The sequence below is a fragment of the Megalobrama amblycephala genome, linkage group LG5, assembly GCF_018812025.1.
Source record: "Megalobrama amblycephala isolate DHTTF-2021 linkage group LG5, ASM1881202v1, whole genome shotgun sequence".
In the NCBI taxonomy this organism is placed as follows: Eukaryota; Metazoa; Chordata; class Actinopteri; order Cypriniformes; family Xenocyprididae; genus Megalobrama; species Megalobrama amblycephala.
Window position 1 is genome coordinate 10,011,206 of NC_063048.1, and position 18,240 is coordinate 10,029,445.

Sequence of the window (18,240 nt, forward strand, 5' to 3'; positions counted from 1 at the left end):
ATATATATATATATATATATATATATATATATATATATATATATATATATATATATATATATATATATATATATATATATATGTATGTATGTATGTATATGTGTATATATATATATATATATATATATATATATATATATATATATATATATATATATATATATATATATATATATATATATATATATACACACACACACACACACACACACACACACATTTAGATTACTGGTAAACATTACAACATGGTTTTTTTTTGGACCAAGAATAGTCCAACATTTCCTCATGTCCAGGAAATTATGCTCATCAAATAATAATTATAAGGTAAGTATATGCATGAGTCATATCTGACATGCTTAATGTATAATTAATCATCTCTGAAGCCTTTATGTGCTGAAATAACTTCAGCAACTCCCAAAGCCCCTAAAACAGCAGGACGCCATGATCGCGACAGGTATTCATGACTAATAAGAACAGACCACAAACAACAGCCGATGTACAATGAGACCCAGCTCTGCGCAACAAAGCATATAGCGCTTCTGAAAATAAACACATTCAAAGTCACTTCTGCATTTCATATGCTTGTTTTCCATGCAATAATTTGAATAATTGGCTGGTGTAAGCATCTCAGCATCATTAGAGCAACATGTCACATGCCTCTGACAGCTGTTCCACAGACATCTGACAAACTAATAAGGAAAAGGTGATGTGATTATCTGCCTAAAATGTTCCCTATTAATTTGAGCCAAGGATAGAATGGATGGCAGGGAATTATTCTTTATTTAAGTGGGTCAGTGTTCTCTGGAGAAGACCATAATCATAAAATAGCACAGAGCAATCTACCGGGACCAGGAAGGAACATTTTAAAGAAAAATTAACGTATTTGTAATTGTTATTAACATTTGCGTATGAATCACTTGTGCTAGCCAGAGCAAAAACAACTGTACAGTGGGGTCTGAAAAATCTGGGACTGTTCCACTTAAACCTGGAAATAAACAAAGATTTAAACTTTTAAAAAACTGAAGACAAATAAAAGCAAATCATTATTGCCAACTGACATTAAAGCAAAAAAGAGTCAAAACAACTCTCAGACACCACTGTACATCCTTAACATAATATTTTAAGGCAATACATTTCCTTTGTGTTTACATTTCTGTGCTTTAAAAGGCATTAAAGACACTTCTGAATGGCTCAAGAGTGTTACGGTGAGAACAAATACATTCATCTGATTCAGTCTGACGATCCTCCATAAGCACTTTCCTCTCTTGGTGGAACTGGAAAGAATGCTGAAGCTTGTGAAATTTGTCCTTCCAGAACAAAAGAGCTGTGAATCGATAACAATGGAGCTATAGATATGAGATGAGAAGATCTTGAGCGTGCTCTCTGGCAGGCCACACACAACGCGAAGGTCAGAATACATGCATATAAACCAGAGCTATCTGAATGAGACTATTGTACAATCTCTTTTTTCTCAGATTAAGTCAAGCATGCAGCTCTCGATGTGTGAAAGGAGAAACTATAGCAAACCTGGTGTTTTAATCTATCTCTTTTGTCCACTTTTGACCACTTCTGTCCTGATTTCTTTGAGCGAAGGGTCTATGGGTCTATGGGATTTTTCAGATCTTTCGTTCTAATGGACGAATAAGATCACGCAATTTGCATATGAACGCGCCCGGAGACGACGGAAAAACAATCGGAGTGCAGCAGCTTTCGTTTCTGCTCTGATAGACCATGCCGAACAGTGTGTGTGTGTGTGTGTGTGTGTGTGTGCGTGTGTGTTAGAAATCAGGAATGGTGAGAGAACATTGTGCTTGGTGCGTTTTTCATCTTCAAACCAAACTTGGGTCTATAGCCTACAAAGTTTAAATCACACCTTGCTGGCACGCGTTCCATAATGTTTACGCATTAGGTCAGTAGGCAGAGAGTAGACAGTATTTTGTGGCGGTTCAAACACATGAGCATTTACACTACAAATGCAAAACGTTTTAGGCCTGTTTAAACCTGTATCTGCGTTGTCCACTTGTGATCTGATCTACCAAAATGCATCTTAATACCAGGTGTAAAAAGGGCCTTATACTTTTGAGTGATGTGCAATCAATGGTAGATGAAAACACAACAATGTGACCAGATTTTCACTGTAACAAATTTCAGTCCACTGCAGCAATGGCGCTCAAAATTGTGTTCACATTCGTAGACACAAATACTTGTGTGCAAACAAACGTCAGTACTCAAGTGAGCAATATTCACTGACTTTAAATAGCATTAAAACAGATGTAATATTATTCAGCTAGCTGTTATTTACATGTCAACCATAACTTTAACCAACCTCCAAAAGATTCAATTCAAACCCCTGCTCTACGCTCTACCATGACAGTAGTTTGCCTAAAAGAGAAAACCAACTGTGGAGGAAAGCAGTTTATGCTAATGATCACTATACTGTCCCTTGTGGCAAAGCTCAGAATGTGACTTGTAGTCGCGTTGAATTAGGAATCTTGTTCCGACACATTTCGGGAACTAGAAGCATTAAACTTACAAACACCAAATTACCAAAACACACATAACTACAGAAGTCTCATTTTTGAAACATAATGTATCCTCATAATTATAATCTACACCTAGTGAGCTGATATCATTCAAAAGTTTGAGGGAATTAATGAAATTATTACTTTTATTCAGCAAGGACACATTAAATGTGACAGTAAAGTAATTTATAATGTTACAAAATATTTCGTTTTTAAATAAATGAACATAGTACATTCTATTCATCAAGAATCCTGAAAAAAATTGTTATCATGGTTTCCACAAAAACTATAAAGCAACACAACTGTTTTCAACATTGATAATAATAAGAAATGTTTCTTGAACAGCAAATCAGCATATTTGTTATGATTTCCGAAGGATCATGTGACACTGAAGACTGTAATGATGCTGGAAATTTAGGAATAAATTACATTTTAAAATACATTCACATAGAAAACAGGTTATTTAAATTGTACATATATTTCACAATATTACTGTTTTTAGTCTGATCACTACTTTTATTTTTGGAACTCACTGATACAGAGTACTGATAGATTTAATTTCATTGCAATTGTAATTCTGGTCAAAATATTGGTCAGAAAAAGCAAAAAATATATCAATCATAGCACAGCACACCTTTAAAACTGCTCCAGTGCAGTGGCACAGTAATCACGTAACAAGTGTGCTACCAGTATAGTGCAAATAATGCAGCCTTGGTGAGCATAAGAGACTATCAAAAACATAAAAAAAAATTGTACTGATACCAAACTTTTGAACAGAGTGCCGACTGCCTACACTTTAAAAAATGTTTGTAATTTTTACAGAAAAATACTGTAAGTGCTACAGTAAAAATATTGGTTAACTGTAACTTACCATATATGGTGAAAAACTGTTAATGGTTTAACATGTAATTTTACTGTAAAATACTAGCAAATTTATGGTTTTTGCAATTAAAAAATATGAATTACCATATAATTGACAGTAAAAAAAAAACAAAAAAACAATAAAAAGAAATTCCCAGAAGACCCTATGTTACACATCACATTTGATGCAAATTTTTAAACAATTTTGTTTTTGATTTTTGTTATCAATAATGTACATTATTGTGTTTTGTGTTACATTTGATGTTATTTAGTTAACGTTTATTGCATTATTCAAGTGTTGTGTGTTTCCCTGATGGTGTTTGGTCTTTGTGTGTATGACCGTGTGCACCGTCTATATACAGTACAGGAACTGACAATGTTTTATCAACAGGCCACATACAATAAACTCTGATTCATCATGTGGATTTCTATTGTACCCCATGCATTATTGTGGCGGTTATCGGTACATTTCAAGGTAAAAAGGTAGATTTTGGTAGTTAAAGTAGGCATATGAACATTATATCTCTTAATGAAAATACGGTTATAAGTTATAAAAAATACAGGTATCCTATAAAACTGGAAACACTGTCACATACTTTTTCCGGTGAATTTCTGGCAACCACAGCTACCAGTTTTTTACAATAAATTTAATGGGATTTTTTTTTTTTTTTTTTTTTTTTACAGTGTACACAGGCTGTCAATTACAACATTAAATACTAATCAAAATGAGCTATTTATTTACAGCTTTTAGTATTAAATGAATTGCATGTATATGTGACCCGTCACGGAATCCAGGGACACAAGTCGGCAGCACAACTCTCGAGCAAAATGAGAAAGAAGCATTTTTTTTCAAAATTGGTGATTTTCGTTTTTTTGCAGAATCTGTTAGTTGAGATCATGAAGAAGCCTTTCCGTGTTTGAGATAGCAGTATTGGTATATTTAAAAGCGTACATTTTGAGGTCGAAATCGGCTTGTTTTTCGGAGATTCTAGCACGCAGTAGGGGCGTGTCATTGTCTGTGTGTATTTCCATACTGGGAAGCGTGGCTACTTATTATGCAGCGCTCTGGCCGGCTCTAGCTGATATCAAAATTCAATGAAGAACCGTGGCCGTTACACCGAAAATGTTTTGAAGTACTTCTTCGACAAGCCGGATGCTTATGAACAAGCGCTCACTGATTCTGAAGACGATCTGAGCGACGATGAAAGCGGCATAATAAGACATTACCTCTCTGGAGTCGGGTAACGCGCCGGCGCGTTTTGCAGGTTTTTTTTCACATTGCAGCAAAACAGACTTAAAATACTCCATCATATTTTGTCATAGAGACATAAGTAATATATATCAATTGAAACTATAGAATGTCTTCTTTTATTTGTGTACACTCAGAGTAAAAACAAAATGTTGTGCTTTTTGAAAAATAAAGAAAACTAACATGATGCGTGATCTCTCATCTCCCTCTGAACGAAGTCCAATCTGATAGTTCTCAGAAAATGAACTGTAACTTAGTGAATACTAATCATAAAAAAATTATACTTATGTCTGAAAAAACGTTGAAATGTCAAGTTTTAAAATGTGTAAGTCAAATCGAAAACAAACCTTCTGTGTTTATGTAATCTGTATGAAAAGAGAGCCATGTCAGAAGTCCGTGATTCAGCTCATTATCCGCTAATGCGGCCACGCCCACGGAGCCAGCGCTATTCAGACGCAAATTCAGTCAATACATGCATTCATCGCCTCAATCATGTATTTATTGTCTTGAAAAGTGTTTTGAATAGCCATAGTTAGCAATCTCTGGCCTCTGTTATTCCAGTTATTTCCTGGATTGCCTATTCTTCTTTAACAGGCTTCTCAGGTGAGAACATTTCATTTCATGATTAGTGACCAAAATGATCACGGTTATCACAGAATCCTGTTCAAAAAGTCAATTCACCAAGTTTTATGTGGAAAACCAGCAAATAAAAAATAAAATTAGCATCAATATGTACTTTTTCTTTACATAAACATTAAAATAATAACATTAAAAATGATGGGCAGATTTTAAAGGAGTGTCTTGCAACATGTTATCTACAATGCACAAGTTCAAATAGAGTTTTGACAAAAAAGTCACATATTTCAGCCTCTAAATCATTTTTATAAAAGTAAAAAAAAAATAAATTACTGACATTTACAATGCACATTAACCTTTATTATTAATAGTATGCGGTCCATGCAGCTTTACAGGGGGTATGGCTTATCTAAATGAGATGTAAATGAGCCCTATTGTCACTCCCAGCAGGTGAGAACAGGTGAGAACTGCACAAACTTTAAAGGGGTTTTTCTCCCTCTTGAGCTTTCTTGATTGCCTACCTTCAAATGGCCACAACTTCTCCAAATATTATCAGATTTCCATGTGTCACACATCGTTGGAAAGCTTGGAGACTGCACTTTCAGAATCTGTGAATAACTCAAAATGCCCCAAAACCGACTTGTGTCCCTACTTTCCGTGACTGGTCACATATTTATAAATCATTTCTCTTGCTTCATTCATACATTTTAATTCTTTCCCAAGGAAGATGTCTTAAAAGGCATAATTATGCTGCCTGCCTTCTGAAACAGCCCTCATGTCTGAACCTATGAAGCCTTAAACAGGCAGCTACAAAGGCCACTCACTAGACTTCGAGGCTTATATGAAGTTCACTGCTCGAGGACCTATAAAACAAAACACATCATTACAACTTATCATCTCTTCAGCACACACACTTGACCTGGCACATTAGTGAGGAGCCACAGTCATTTAGGAGCTTGTGTATAATGCATGTGTCCTGTACCTCAATGTAAACTCAACGTTGAGCAGTCGAGCATAAGATACAACAGTAGGTATATTTAACCATAGCATTTAAAGGGTTAGTTCACCCAAAAATGAAAATTCTGTCATTAATTACTCACCCTCATGTCGTTCCACACCCGTATGACCTCTGTTCATCTTCGGAAAACAAATTAAGATATTTTTGATGAAATCAGGGAGGTATATGACTTGTCCATAGACAGCAATTTAACCACCACTTTCAAGTTCCAGAAAGGTACTAAAGACATTTTTTAAAAAGTAATCGTGACTGCAGTGGTTCAACCTTAAATTTATGAAGCGACGAGAATACTTTTTGTGTGCAAACACAAAACAAAACTAACGGCTTTATTCAACAATGTTCTCTTCTGTGTCATTCTTATACGCCGTTTACGTTCAGCGTCAGAACGCGGGCTTCTTTCTGGACCGTAAAAATTGGTTATATTGTTGTCTATGGACGAGTCATGTACCTCTCGGATTTCATCAAATATATCTTAATTTGTGTTCCGAAGATGAAAGAAAGTCTAACGGGTATGGAACGACATGGGGGTGAGTAATTAATAACAGAATTTTCATTTCTGAGTAAACTAACCCTTTAAGTAACAAAATTGAATAAACAAATGTAAAAAAATAAATAAATAAATAAAAATCACTACATAGACTTCACTGTATCAATTAAATATATGCTGATTCTTATTAAAGCTACTAAAATGTTATTCAGTCAAGAGCAATGAGTGATTTTCTCTCTGTGTTTTGCTGTTTGATTAACATTAATAACACAGATGGCTGCAGGTTTATTATTTCCCATCATTTTAATTTTTATATTTTAATTATAATAATAGGACGAGCATATAGGCTACATTATGCATTTATTTACATATGAAGAGAACAAATGAACAGAGACTGTGAGTCACTTTTCATGGTCAACACCACATGAAGTAGATGAATGTTTGTTTGTTATTTGTTTTTGTTTTTTTGATTGTTTTTTTTTTTTTCTCTGCATTGACAGCTGAGGCCACTAAAACACAACCTTTGTACCTGAACAGGCAAATATGAACAATGCAATATTAAAATATCAACAAAACCAACAAAAAATGAACTGAACTCAAACCTTCTCCTTTTCCTTCATCCTCCAATGCATCAGTCCCTCTTTTTCACCTCTTTTATCAACAACATCACAACTTCTTTGGCCGTTTTAATAAACTTTTCACACTCCGCTACCATGACATTTTTTTTTTTTCAGTTGTATGTAGTGGTGACTAAAGCCACAGGCTGGACAAAGACGTTATGCACTAAGATCAAAGATGAGACAATACTAGATAATAGCTAATTAATATATGCACTGACCACCAACTGGACAGGAGTGGGAATTACAGTTACAAGTTACAATAGATCACCCTCAGTGTAATTTCAAAATGACAGACAGCCTTCAGATTTTTTCCTTTACTGCTAGAAAACTTTCAGGCAATGACGGAAAATATTAGTTTAACGCAACCACTGCTTTAATGTCACCATGAAATCAAACTTGACAATTCTGTTTTTTTTTTCTTTTTTTTTCTTTTCAGAATTATATAAAAAAATATTTATCCATGCACATTATTATTATTATTATTATTATTATTGAACTGTTATGCCTTTGCATCTTTTGCAATCTTTAATCAAAAACGTTAACCTCTCCTGCCTCTTGAAACATCTGTTCTCTTCATGACGTGCATCTCAGAGGAGGGTGAGACTAAATATCTTCCACAACTGACTGCAAACTGGCCTTCAGATCTGCCGTCATATAGTTAACGCCCAACTTCCTACGAATCTGATCAATTCCTGAAGGACGAAAACAGAACTGAAATGATAGAATGTGCCTGTACCAAGATACTAGGATCTCTCCTCCGATCCTGAAGACATTTTAATTGTTCACAATCTAAAATCGTGATATCGCACACCCTTAACATATATAACAGATGGTATCATGAAGCAATTAGCATGCTCTCACATCTATAAGGTGGACACATTTCAAACTCAATTTTTCACTTTAGATTTCATCAGTTATAGATAGAGTTACAGGAATGCAACGCACTGTATTTAACATGTAATTCAAATACATTACTTGCTATTTTCTATTTGCTGCATGATTTAAAGAATCATTCACTTCCGTAGTCCACATTACATGTTGAATTTTAATACTAAACATTAAAGGTGTAACTAACTAACACTCAGCAATAATAGTGAAACTTGACTTTGGCAAACACTACTAAAAATCAATGCATCTAATCTAAGTCAAGGCACTAATCAGCATGATCAAGTCAGATTCTGATCTACGTCTCTGGTGTTCTCAGAGGAGAGGAAGGGCAGATCAAGCTGTGTGGAGCAGCTTTTACTGTTTAGAGAGATAAAGCCATGATAAATCATCCTAAAACCAACCTGTCAGAGAGACGCTACCAAATAGCAGCACATGGGGTTTGATAAACAGAGATGGAGGTTATAAATGAAAACTGAACCTGACACTAACGGAGACATGGAGAACTCTAGATTCATGAGACAGACATATGGTTTGGTTTAAAGAGATAGACAGCAAGTTAATACATATCATGTTATGTTTTCAGACATTCACTGAACAGCAAAATCTATTATGATTTTCTGTTTTTTTTAAACAACATTAACAATAATTGGCATATTTAAGTAGAGTCTACTGTTTAATGTTCCTGTGCCTTTCAGAAAGAGTCCAATAGCATCATCAGTAAGAATGTTATTCCACACCTTATTCTGTAGCTCAAAGCAAAGTGCTAGAAATGCCAAGGTCATGGGTTTGATTCCTAGGAAATTCATAGGTAAAATGTAAATATTGAATGCAATGTAAGTCGCTTTGGATAAAAATGTCTCCCAAATGCAAAAATGTCAATGTCAAAAATACTACCAACCCATCTTCCAACACATTATACTTCCTTATAGATCTGTTCTGACCAAATCTACACTTTCATCTGGAATATATGTGCACCAATCCATCCCTACAACTGCATGTCTCCTTCAGTTGCTAACATGTCTAGCTTGTTCTGTTCTGTACTGCTATTAGTTTGCAATCAGCTCCTGCATTGTATCAGATTACATACTGTACTTTCACAAATGCATTGTAGAAAGTCTCAATCTTTGTCTGTAGAACAGCCAAAATTCAAGATAAATCTATGCATCTATCCATTTCACAGAATTACTCAAATGCCGGTATCTGAATCAGAGCATCACATTTGTTTCAAAATGATGGTTAGTTGCAACTCTAGTTTAAAGTTCTTCAGCCGTTCTAAAACGGCAATAATTAAAGCAAATTCACATTCAGGCCTGATTCTGGTATAAAACGCCCACTTTACACAAACCAATGAAAGTAAAATGAATTGTGATGGCATTTACATTGACACTAATGTCCAGTTCTTCTGAATCTGTACATTTCAGTAGAAACCATCAATATTTATTGAACTAGTCTTTGGCATCTGATTTCCTATCATCATACAAGCAAATAAATGGACAGCAAACTCGCTTCATGTTTTCTCCTCTTCAGAAGATGAATACCTCTTGCGATTCAACATGACATTCAATCCACGGAGGAAAAAAATATTTTTTTCTGCCAGTGGCTGGCTAGAAAATCAAGGCCGATTTAAGCACTTTAGGGCACAATATAACACAATAACCATACACTGGTTTCTTTTGAATAATCGTACAAATCTAATATGTAGAATGTAATAATATAAAGAACGAGAAACCAAAAAACAGAACAGGAAAAGTTAAGACTTACTCGAGTTACATCAAACAGTGTGAGTTTATTTCTCCTAATAAATCATTCCTAAGAAATTAGCTATGGTACATTAACCTTGCCTGTCTCAACTGTGTTGATATATGAACTGAAATTCGTTTACACTATATTTACATAAGGTTTCCATTTATATGGAAATTATTCCTGCCATTTTAGACACACAAACAATTTTATAGAAGCATCCACTGCCCCGTGAATCTTTTCGATCTTCACAATAGTTCCTGGATGTTGCCGAATATCAGAGCTAATCCTTGAAATTCATAAAATCATTACAAACTTCCACTTGCCGGGTAGGAAAGAAAAACAAAAGGAAAAGATGAATGGGAGGGGGGGTCAATTTGTGCAGGTCGAAGATTGTGAGTGATTTTTGATTTTGGAGACTAAAGGAGCACATTAACGTGACAACATGCAGAGCAACAATCCAGACCTTAAATTCATTGAAAGGAGTAGACTTTACAGAGTGCTCAACTCTTGCATTGTCAATACAAGATGACCAAAAATGATGCACCTCTTGATGGAAATAAATGTTTTGATGTTATTTTCATCAACAGGTGCATCAGTTTTTGGTCAAGATCTTGTACTGACAATGCAAGAGTCGAGCACTCTCTGTGAAAATGACTATTCGTTCTCCCTGCCAACCATTGTTTCACAATTTGAGCCTGATGAATCTGGACATTGTCATCCTGGAATATGGCCACAATGTGTCTTCCTACATTTACTAAATGAAAAGCTTACACAATCTATCAATTAGGGTTAGAAGAACTGTTGCCAAACATATTACATGCTAGAAACATATATATATATATATATATATATATATATATATATATATATATATATATATATATATATATATATATATATATATACACACCGTCCAAGCGCCCATTGTCACGCTGACAATGGGCGCTTGGACGGTCGCACACTGGCTGTAAGCTGGTGCCTGTGGCAAGGCGTACGTGTGCGTCAAGAGTCCAGCCTGGCTGACGGAGGCAGCAACTTGTGGCGGCCATAGAGGAGCTGCAAAGAATGAAGCAACATACATTTAAAGTAGGGTTGTGCGATATGACCATATTAGAACGTGAACGATTGAAATGTCACCATGAGCAATTGCTGTTTTTAGATTGTATCATTTTTGTTTTAATTAGAAGCTATTTTATACATGTCACATACAGAAGAGGACAGATGAGCTAAGTGATAAACAGTTTATTGCAGGTAAACATAGGCAGAGCAGGAACACAACTTGAGATACATATATATATATATATATATATATATATATATATATATATATATATATATATATATATATATATATATGTGACATATGTATATTTTACCCAACTTTATCCGCATACACTCATGCAGAGCAATATATTCTATACAGCAAATCCCAACAGCTTGATTGCTTGTATCATTGCAAAATGTGAGCTATATTATCGCCCAGCTCTAACTCCCTAAACAAGTAACTAATTGTGTTAATTAGTTACTTTTTATGGAAAGTAATGCATTGCGTTACTTGTAATGTGTTACCCCCAACATTGTGTTTTGAAGTAATGTGAAAAGCACTAAACAAATAAATTTGACTTGACTTGACATTATAACGTCTACAAAACGTTCTAAAATTATTTGAGGCCAAAATGTAATTTACCTTTGGGATGCCAGGGGTCTGTAAATTCATATTTCCCCAGTCCGACCGTTCTCAGCATCTGCAGGCCATTGTTGGTGGTCTCCTGTTGGCCATTCGTCAGAGGTCCATTGGTGGGCAGCGTTGAGGAGGTCATGGCGGCGGATTGCACCATGGGGTGAATCAGGTGACCGTTGCCCATCACCGTGTGGACAGGATGGGCAACCTGGCAGATGCTGGGCATTGGGGGCAGGCCACCAACAGTGAGAGATTGGCTCTGGATGTTGAGGACCATGCTGGTCATCGGCTGTGAAGGCTGCTGTGGGAGCTGGTAGTGTGCGGGTAATTGCGGGTGAGGAGTCTGGAGCGCTGGGGTCACGCCGACAATGGGCGCTTGGACGGTCACACACTGGCTGTAAGCTGGTGCCTGCGGCAAGGCGTACGTGTGCGTCAAGAGTCCAGCCTGGCTGACGGAGGCAGCAACTTGTGGCGGCCATAGAGGAGCTGCAAAGAATGAAGCAACATACATTTAAAGTAGGGTTGTGCGATATGACCATATTAGAACGCGAACGATTGAAATGTCACCAAGAGCAATTGCTGTTTTTAGATTGTATCATTTTTGTTTATCATCATTATCGTGGTTACGCTCACGTAACACAGCAGTTATTCGGCATCATGAAGGTATCATGACTGTATGTATAATCAACCACTGAATATTTTCTTTCAATTTCCATACTCTCTAATCAGCTATTTTATATCGAATCCTCTTATTTGAGGTTGTGGATGATTGTCCTCACATGACTCTGTACATAAATGTCCCCTGGGAATTAAAAACAAAAAAAAAAGGATTATAAAGATTTTTTATTTTCTTTTTATTAAAAATGTATTAATATTGTTTTAATTAGAAGCTATTTTATACATGTCACATACAGAAGAGGACAGATGAGCTAAGTGATAAACAGTTTATTGCAGGTAAACGTAGGCAGAGCAGGAACACAACAGGTAAGGATGTTTGAAACAGGATATTTTGACTTGAACTTAGCTGGATGGTAACAGTCTTTCTGATGCAGGTGGTGTGGTAGTGAAGCAGGCAGACGAACAGGGAACAGGATGATGAAGACAATGAGAGAACAGATGACTGAAGATGAGGAAGAGGATCAGGATGAACAGGTAAGCACTCAGGTGAGTATGGGTGAGTCTGTAGTCGAGTGATGAGACCAGACACTGACATGCAGTTCTTGCTTCCAGGTTGGTATGTGACAAAAAAAAAAAAAAAATCAAAGCTGGTGAAGAATAAAGCACATCTGGCTTGACGGGGGTTGAGTCGTTTTGCTTCACGCAGCTATTCTAGGTTTCTGTGGTCAATGACTTCAAACTGGTGAGTGGCTCCCTCCAGCCAATGTCTCCTCTCTTCTTGGTTGAGTTTGATAGCCAGGAGCTCCAGATTGCCAATGTCATAGTTTTGCTCCGCCAGGGACAGCTTTTTTGAGTAGTAGGCACATGGATGGAGGCGTGGAGGATCACCCTGCCGCTGTGAGAGCACTGCTCCGACTCAAGTGGTGGATGCATTTACCTCGACGACAAACTGCAATTCTGGATTGGGATGATGGAGAACCGGAGCAGAGACAAATGCTGCTTTCAAGCTTTTGAAGGAGCTGGTGGCAGATGGTGTCCAGGACAAAGACTTGGGTCAGTTCTTCAGGAGTGAGGTGAGAGATGAGCTGAGAAAACTGTAGTTCTTGATGAAGTGATGATAAAAATTCGCAAAACCCAGGAAACTCTGAAACTCCTTTAAGGTGGTGGGTTGTGGCCAGTTCTGGATAGTTTCCACCTTCTTCTGGTCCATTTGTATGCCATGCTAGTCGATGATATACCCCAGGAATTGGACAGAGGGTGTGTGGAACTCACATTTCTCCAGCTTCAGATATAGGTGGTGCTCACAAAGATGCTGAAGGACCGGCTCCACATGTTGATGATGTTCAGTCAGAGTTTGGGAATAAATGAGGATGTCGTTTATATAGACGATGACGAACTGGTTGAGGAAGTCCCGGAATACCTCATTCATGTAGTTCTGGAAGACCGCTGGTGAGTTGAACAGACCATAGGGCATCACCTGATATTCATAGTGTCTTAAGGGGGTCACAAAGGCGGTCTTCCATTTGTCACCCTTCCGAATGCGGATTAAATTGTAGGCGCTTCATAAGTCCAGCTTGGAGAATGTGTGCAGCTGTGAATGTCCACGCAGCTGTTCCAGAGCTGCTGGGACCAGAGGAAGTGGGTAGCTGAACTGAACTGTTTCAGAGTTTAATGTACCGGTAGTCTTATACACGGCCACAGGCCTCCTTCCTTCTTGCCCACAAAGAAAAAGCTTGAAGCGGCAGGGGATGTTGATGGACATATAAATTTCTGTTGAAGAGCCTCCTGGATGTACTCCTCCATGGCCTTCTGCTCTAGAATGGACAAAGGGTAAACTTGGCCTTTAGGCAGAGTAGCCCCAGGTACCAGGTTGATTGCACAGTCCCATAGCTGATATGGGGGTAAATGGGTTGCCAACCGGTACCTGGGGTTGCTGAACACATCCTGGAATTCCCGGTATTCAGGAGGAATCTCCACTTTACTGGAGTGTCTTTCGATGACTTTCGATGGAGGTTGAGTTGAGGGGAATGACAGAAGGAGGACCGGAGCTGGACTGAAGACAGGAGGAACCTTGATAACTGAAGTTAGGCAGGCTTGAAAACAAGATTCTCCCAGCTGAAGGATCTCACCAGTGTTCCAGTTGATTCTTGGCTCATGATGTTGTAGCCACGGGGGCACCAGGATGATGTCAGCGGTTGAACCTTGAAGCACCATGAAAGAGATCTTCTCTTCATGCAGATTTCCAATGCGGAGAATCAGGGTAAGGGAGAATTGACAGATGCGACCACGGCCCAGCGGTTTTCCCAGGATGGAGTGTATTTCTAGGTTTTGGGGGCAGCATTTCCTATTGACATTGAGCCTTTGTAGGAGGTTGTGAAAGATGAAGTTCCCCACTAAGCCAGAGTTGATGAGGGCTTTTGCTTAAACAGTAGTACGATGGGTTAGGAAATATACTGTAGTTCTAGTTAAAGAAGCGATTTGAGGAGGAAGTTGAATAGTACTCACCAGTGGGTGTGGTGGTTGAACTGGACAGTTGGTTATAATGTGTCCTCCCCCACAAACACAGGTGGTTCGTAATCCTCCGCTGACGCTCCGCAAAAGTGAGATGGTTGGAGTCAATCTGCATCGGCTCTGGTGCTAGAAGGGCGACAGGTGTTATGGAGGGCAGAGGATGCAGAGTGGGTTGTTGCAGCGAGCATGCAGATAGGCATTGTGACACCCGGATGTTTTTTTGGATGAAGATCTCAAGCCCCATCGCATCATCATATATTACCATCAGTTGACAAATATCAGCATTTAATCCTTGACAAAAAGCAGCAAGGAGGGCAGTCTCATTTCAGCCACTTAGGGCTGCTAGGGTGCGGAATTGGAAGGCGTATGTACTGACAGAATCTGTCCCTTGACGAAGAAGAGTTAATCGTGTATGGAGAGGGTTGATGCTGTCTGTCAGAAGACTTCCTTGAAGTGGCTGATGAACTCTGACAGGGAGTTGGTGACTTGAGTGTTGGACTGCCACAACGATTGTGCCCACTGCAAAGCTCGGCCAGAAAGGAGAGAGATCATAAACGCCATTCTGGCATGATCGGTGGTGAAGAGTGTAGGCTGCATTTCAAAGTATGGCGAACACTGCAGAAAAAACCCATTGCAATCCTCCGCCTCACCGGTATTATGTCACTGGTCGGGCCATGGGACTGGCAGAGGCAGCCGCCGAAGGAGATGGTGTTGTGGAAAGCAGTGATTGCCGAATTGCTTGAACGAGATTGGTGAACGAATCCATGTTCATGTTTATGCATTCTGCATTTCTGGCGGTCTGGTCTTCTGTCACATACAGAAAGAGGACAGACGAGGTAAGTGATAATAAACAGTTCTTTATTGCAGGTAAACATGAGCACAGCAGGAACACAACAGGTAAGGATGTTTAAAGCAGGATAGTTTGTAGTCGAGTGACGAGACCAGACACTGAAGTGAAGGGAGTGGCGGCTTATAAAGGATGACTTGATGATGGTGAACAGGTGCAGGTGATCAGAATTCCGGGGATAGTGAACGAGTAGGGCAAATCTGGTGCTGATGGCTGGGTAGATGGTGTAGCTGACTCCGTGACAGTACACTGCTCGGCAAAAAAATAAAAAAAAATAAAAAAATAGGTGTTTGGATTTTACAGTTTTTCTCAACTTAGGTTTCAACTTTCTCAACTTTACAGTTTTTTTCTCAACACTTCTCCAAATTTGGATCACTGTTCTCAAAACAGTGATCTGAACACTTTGTAATTGTCCTAAACAGATTGTACGTTTTCATTAATTTCACGCAAATTGCAAATCATGTGAATCATTTTCTCAAAACACTATGCACAAAGTTCTCAAATGTTTTCATAATAGTTAATACATCCAACCAAACCTTTAATAATTCAGGGAAAAAAGATCACAGCTTTTTTAATTGGCTTTACACAATTCACAAACATTTATGTACCATTTGTCCAAACACAATAAACAAAACTCTGGCATTGGTCATATTATCAAATGCACTTGGTATGTTTTCAATTGGCCCTAAAAGAATAACTGCTTGGTTAATAATACACACAACACAGGACATTCAGCTTTCCTATCTGTTTATACATTTATCACAATTGCATAATGTAACAGGGAAAGTATGAAAGGGAACATATACATAGAGAAAGAACATCATAAGAATATGCAAGAGAAAAAAAAGAGGTGTAAAAGTGCCCAAGGTGGTACCCAATATGGTACAAATATTTGGTTGTACCACCTGAAAAAAGTAAAAAAAAAACAAAAAAAAACAAAAAAAAACAAACGAATTTAAACACTTTGAAATGTTATGTAAAAACTAAAACATTGAAACGATTTTTAAAAAATACCTTGTTTGAAGCTTTATTTGTCAATGACCCATATAACAAAAAGTGTTAGAAAAACATTACAATAAACATGTATTTTCGTTAGTGTCTTTGTACATCCACGGCTGAAAATGTTCTAAAAATCAACAGAGAATACACCTGTAGTTTTGATGTTAGTATTTACTTTTAATAAATGCATTACTAGAAAAAAAGGCAGTGCTTTATTTTGCAGTAAATTTTAACTGTTTGGCTAAGGTAAGAATGTGTTTAGATCATTGTGTTAAAGGATTACTTCACTTTCACATGAAAATTACCCCAAGCTTTCCTCACCCTCAAGCCATCCTAGGTGTATGTGACTTTCTTCTTTCTGATGAACACAATCAGAGAAATATTAATCTATGAATATTAAACTATGAAATGCATCCAAGATTTATAATGGCAGTAAAGTGTTACCAAACGAGTATGAGCTGAAGAAAGTGTCTCCATCTACATCCATCCATCATAAACATGTACTCCACACAACTCTGGGTGGTTAATAAAGGTCTTCTGAAGCGAAGCAACGCATTTGTGTAAAAAAAATAAAAGGCCAGACCGTCCTTCCATATTCAAATTCTGAAAAAAAAAACGGAACTGCCGTTGCGTCAGGCCCGTGAGTTGAATAGGTAAGGCGTAGGATGTAGCATAAGATTTTTGAACTGCTAGAGTTTTACAATTTCTTCGTAAGTAGAATATGGAAGGAGGTCTGTCAGAAGCTAGATATTTTACTTAATAACTTGTTAAATATGGATATTTTTTCTTACACAAACTCATCGCTTTGCTTCAGAAGGCCTTTATTAACCCCCCGGAGCTGTGTGGAATATGTTTATGATGGATGGATGTGGATGGAGACACTTTCTTCAGCCCATACTCGTTTACGCTTACTGCCATTATGAAGCTCGGATGCGTCAGGATATTTATTAATATTTCTCTGAATGTGTTCATCAGAAATAAGAAAATCATATACACCTAGGATGGCTTGAGGGCAAGTAAAGCTTGGGGTAATTTTCATTTGAAAGTGAACTAATCCTTTAACTGTTTTGAGAGCAGTTACATTACTTTGGAGAAATGTGTCAAATCAATTGAGAAAAACTGTAATGGGCAAATACTTAAGAGTCCATGGATAGATCATTATTACAGTGATTATTATGTTTCTAGCAAGTTATATATGTTTGGCAACAGTTCTTTTAACCCTAAAAGATAGAGTGTGTAGCTTTTCATTTCTTAACCATGTAGGAAGACATATCATGGCCATATTCCAGGATAACAATGCCAATATTCATCAGGGTATATATATATATATATATTATATACATATATATATATATATATATATATATATATATATATATATATACATATAGGCATATTTGTTAAATTAAAACTATAAAGGGGAACATAATTAAAATGAGCTACTCATATAATTTGACAAACTTAAAGTTAAAGCCGCTCACTTCAGGATTTATCCAAATATAGATACAGATACAAATAATTTTGAGATTGTTACAGATGCAGATACTGGCTCTGCTACACACCTCTACTAATTTGAAAGATTTCCAGAATGTAAATCTGAACACTGGATAAGACAGGTTT

General features: G+C 37.3%; 1 protein-coding gene across 5 annotated transcripts in view; it reads right to left on the reverse strand.

Moving 5' to 3' along the window:
• The window catches only part of LOC125268434 (kelch-like protein 29), a 236,254-nt gene that overhangs the window by 114,573 nt on the left and 103,441 nt on the right, over nucleotides 1-18,240 (reverse strand). For 4 of the 5 annotated variants that reach the window (XM_048190626.1, XM_048190628.1, XM_048190627.1 and 1 more), the window contains exon 4: nucleotides 11,652-12,131. The exons of the other annotated variant lie outside the window; for it this stretch is intronic. In XM_048190626.1, coding sequence (XP_048046583.1) covers nucleotides 11,652-12,131 — 480 coding nt within the window. The remainder of the gene's footprint in view (nucleotides 1-11,651; nucleotides 12,132-18,240) is intronic. 5 annotated transcript variants of the gene reach the window in all.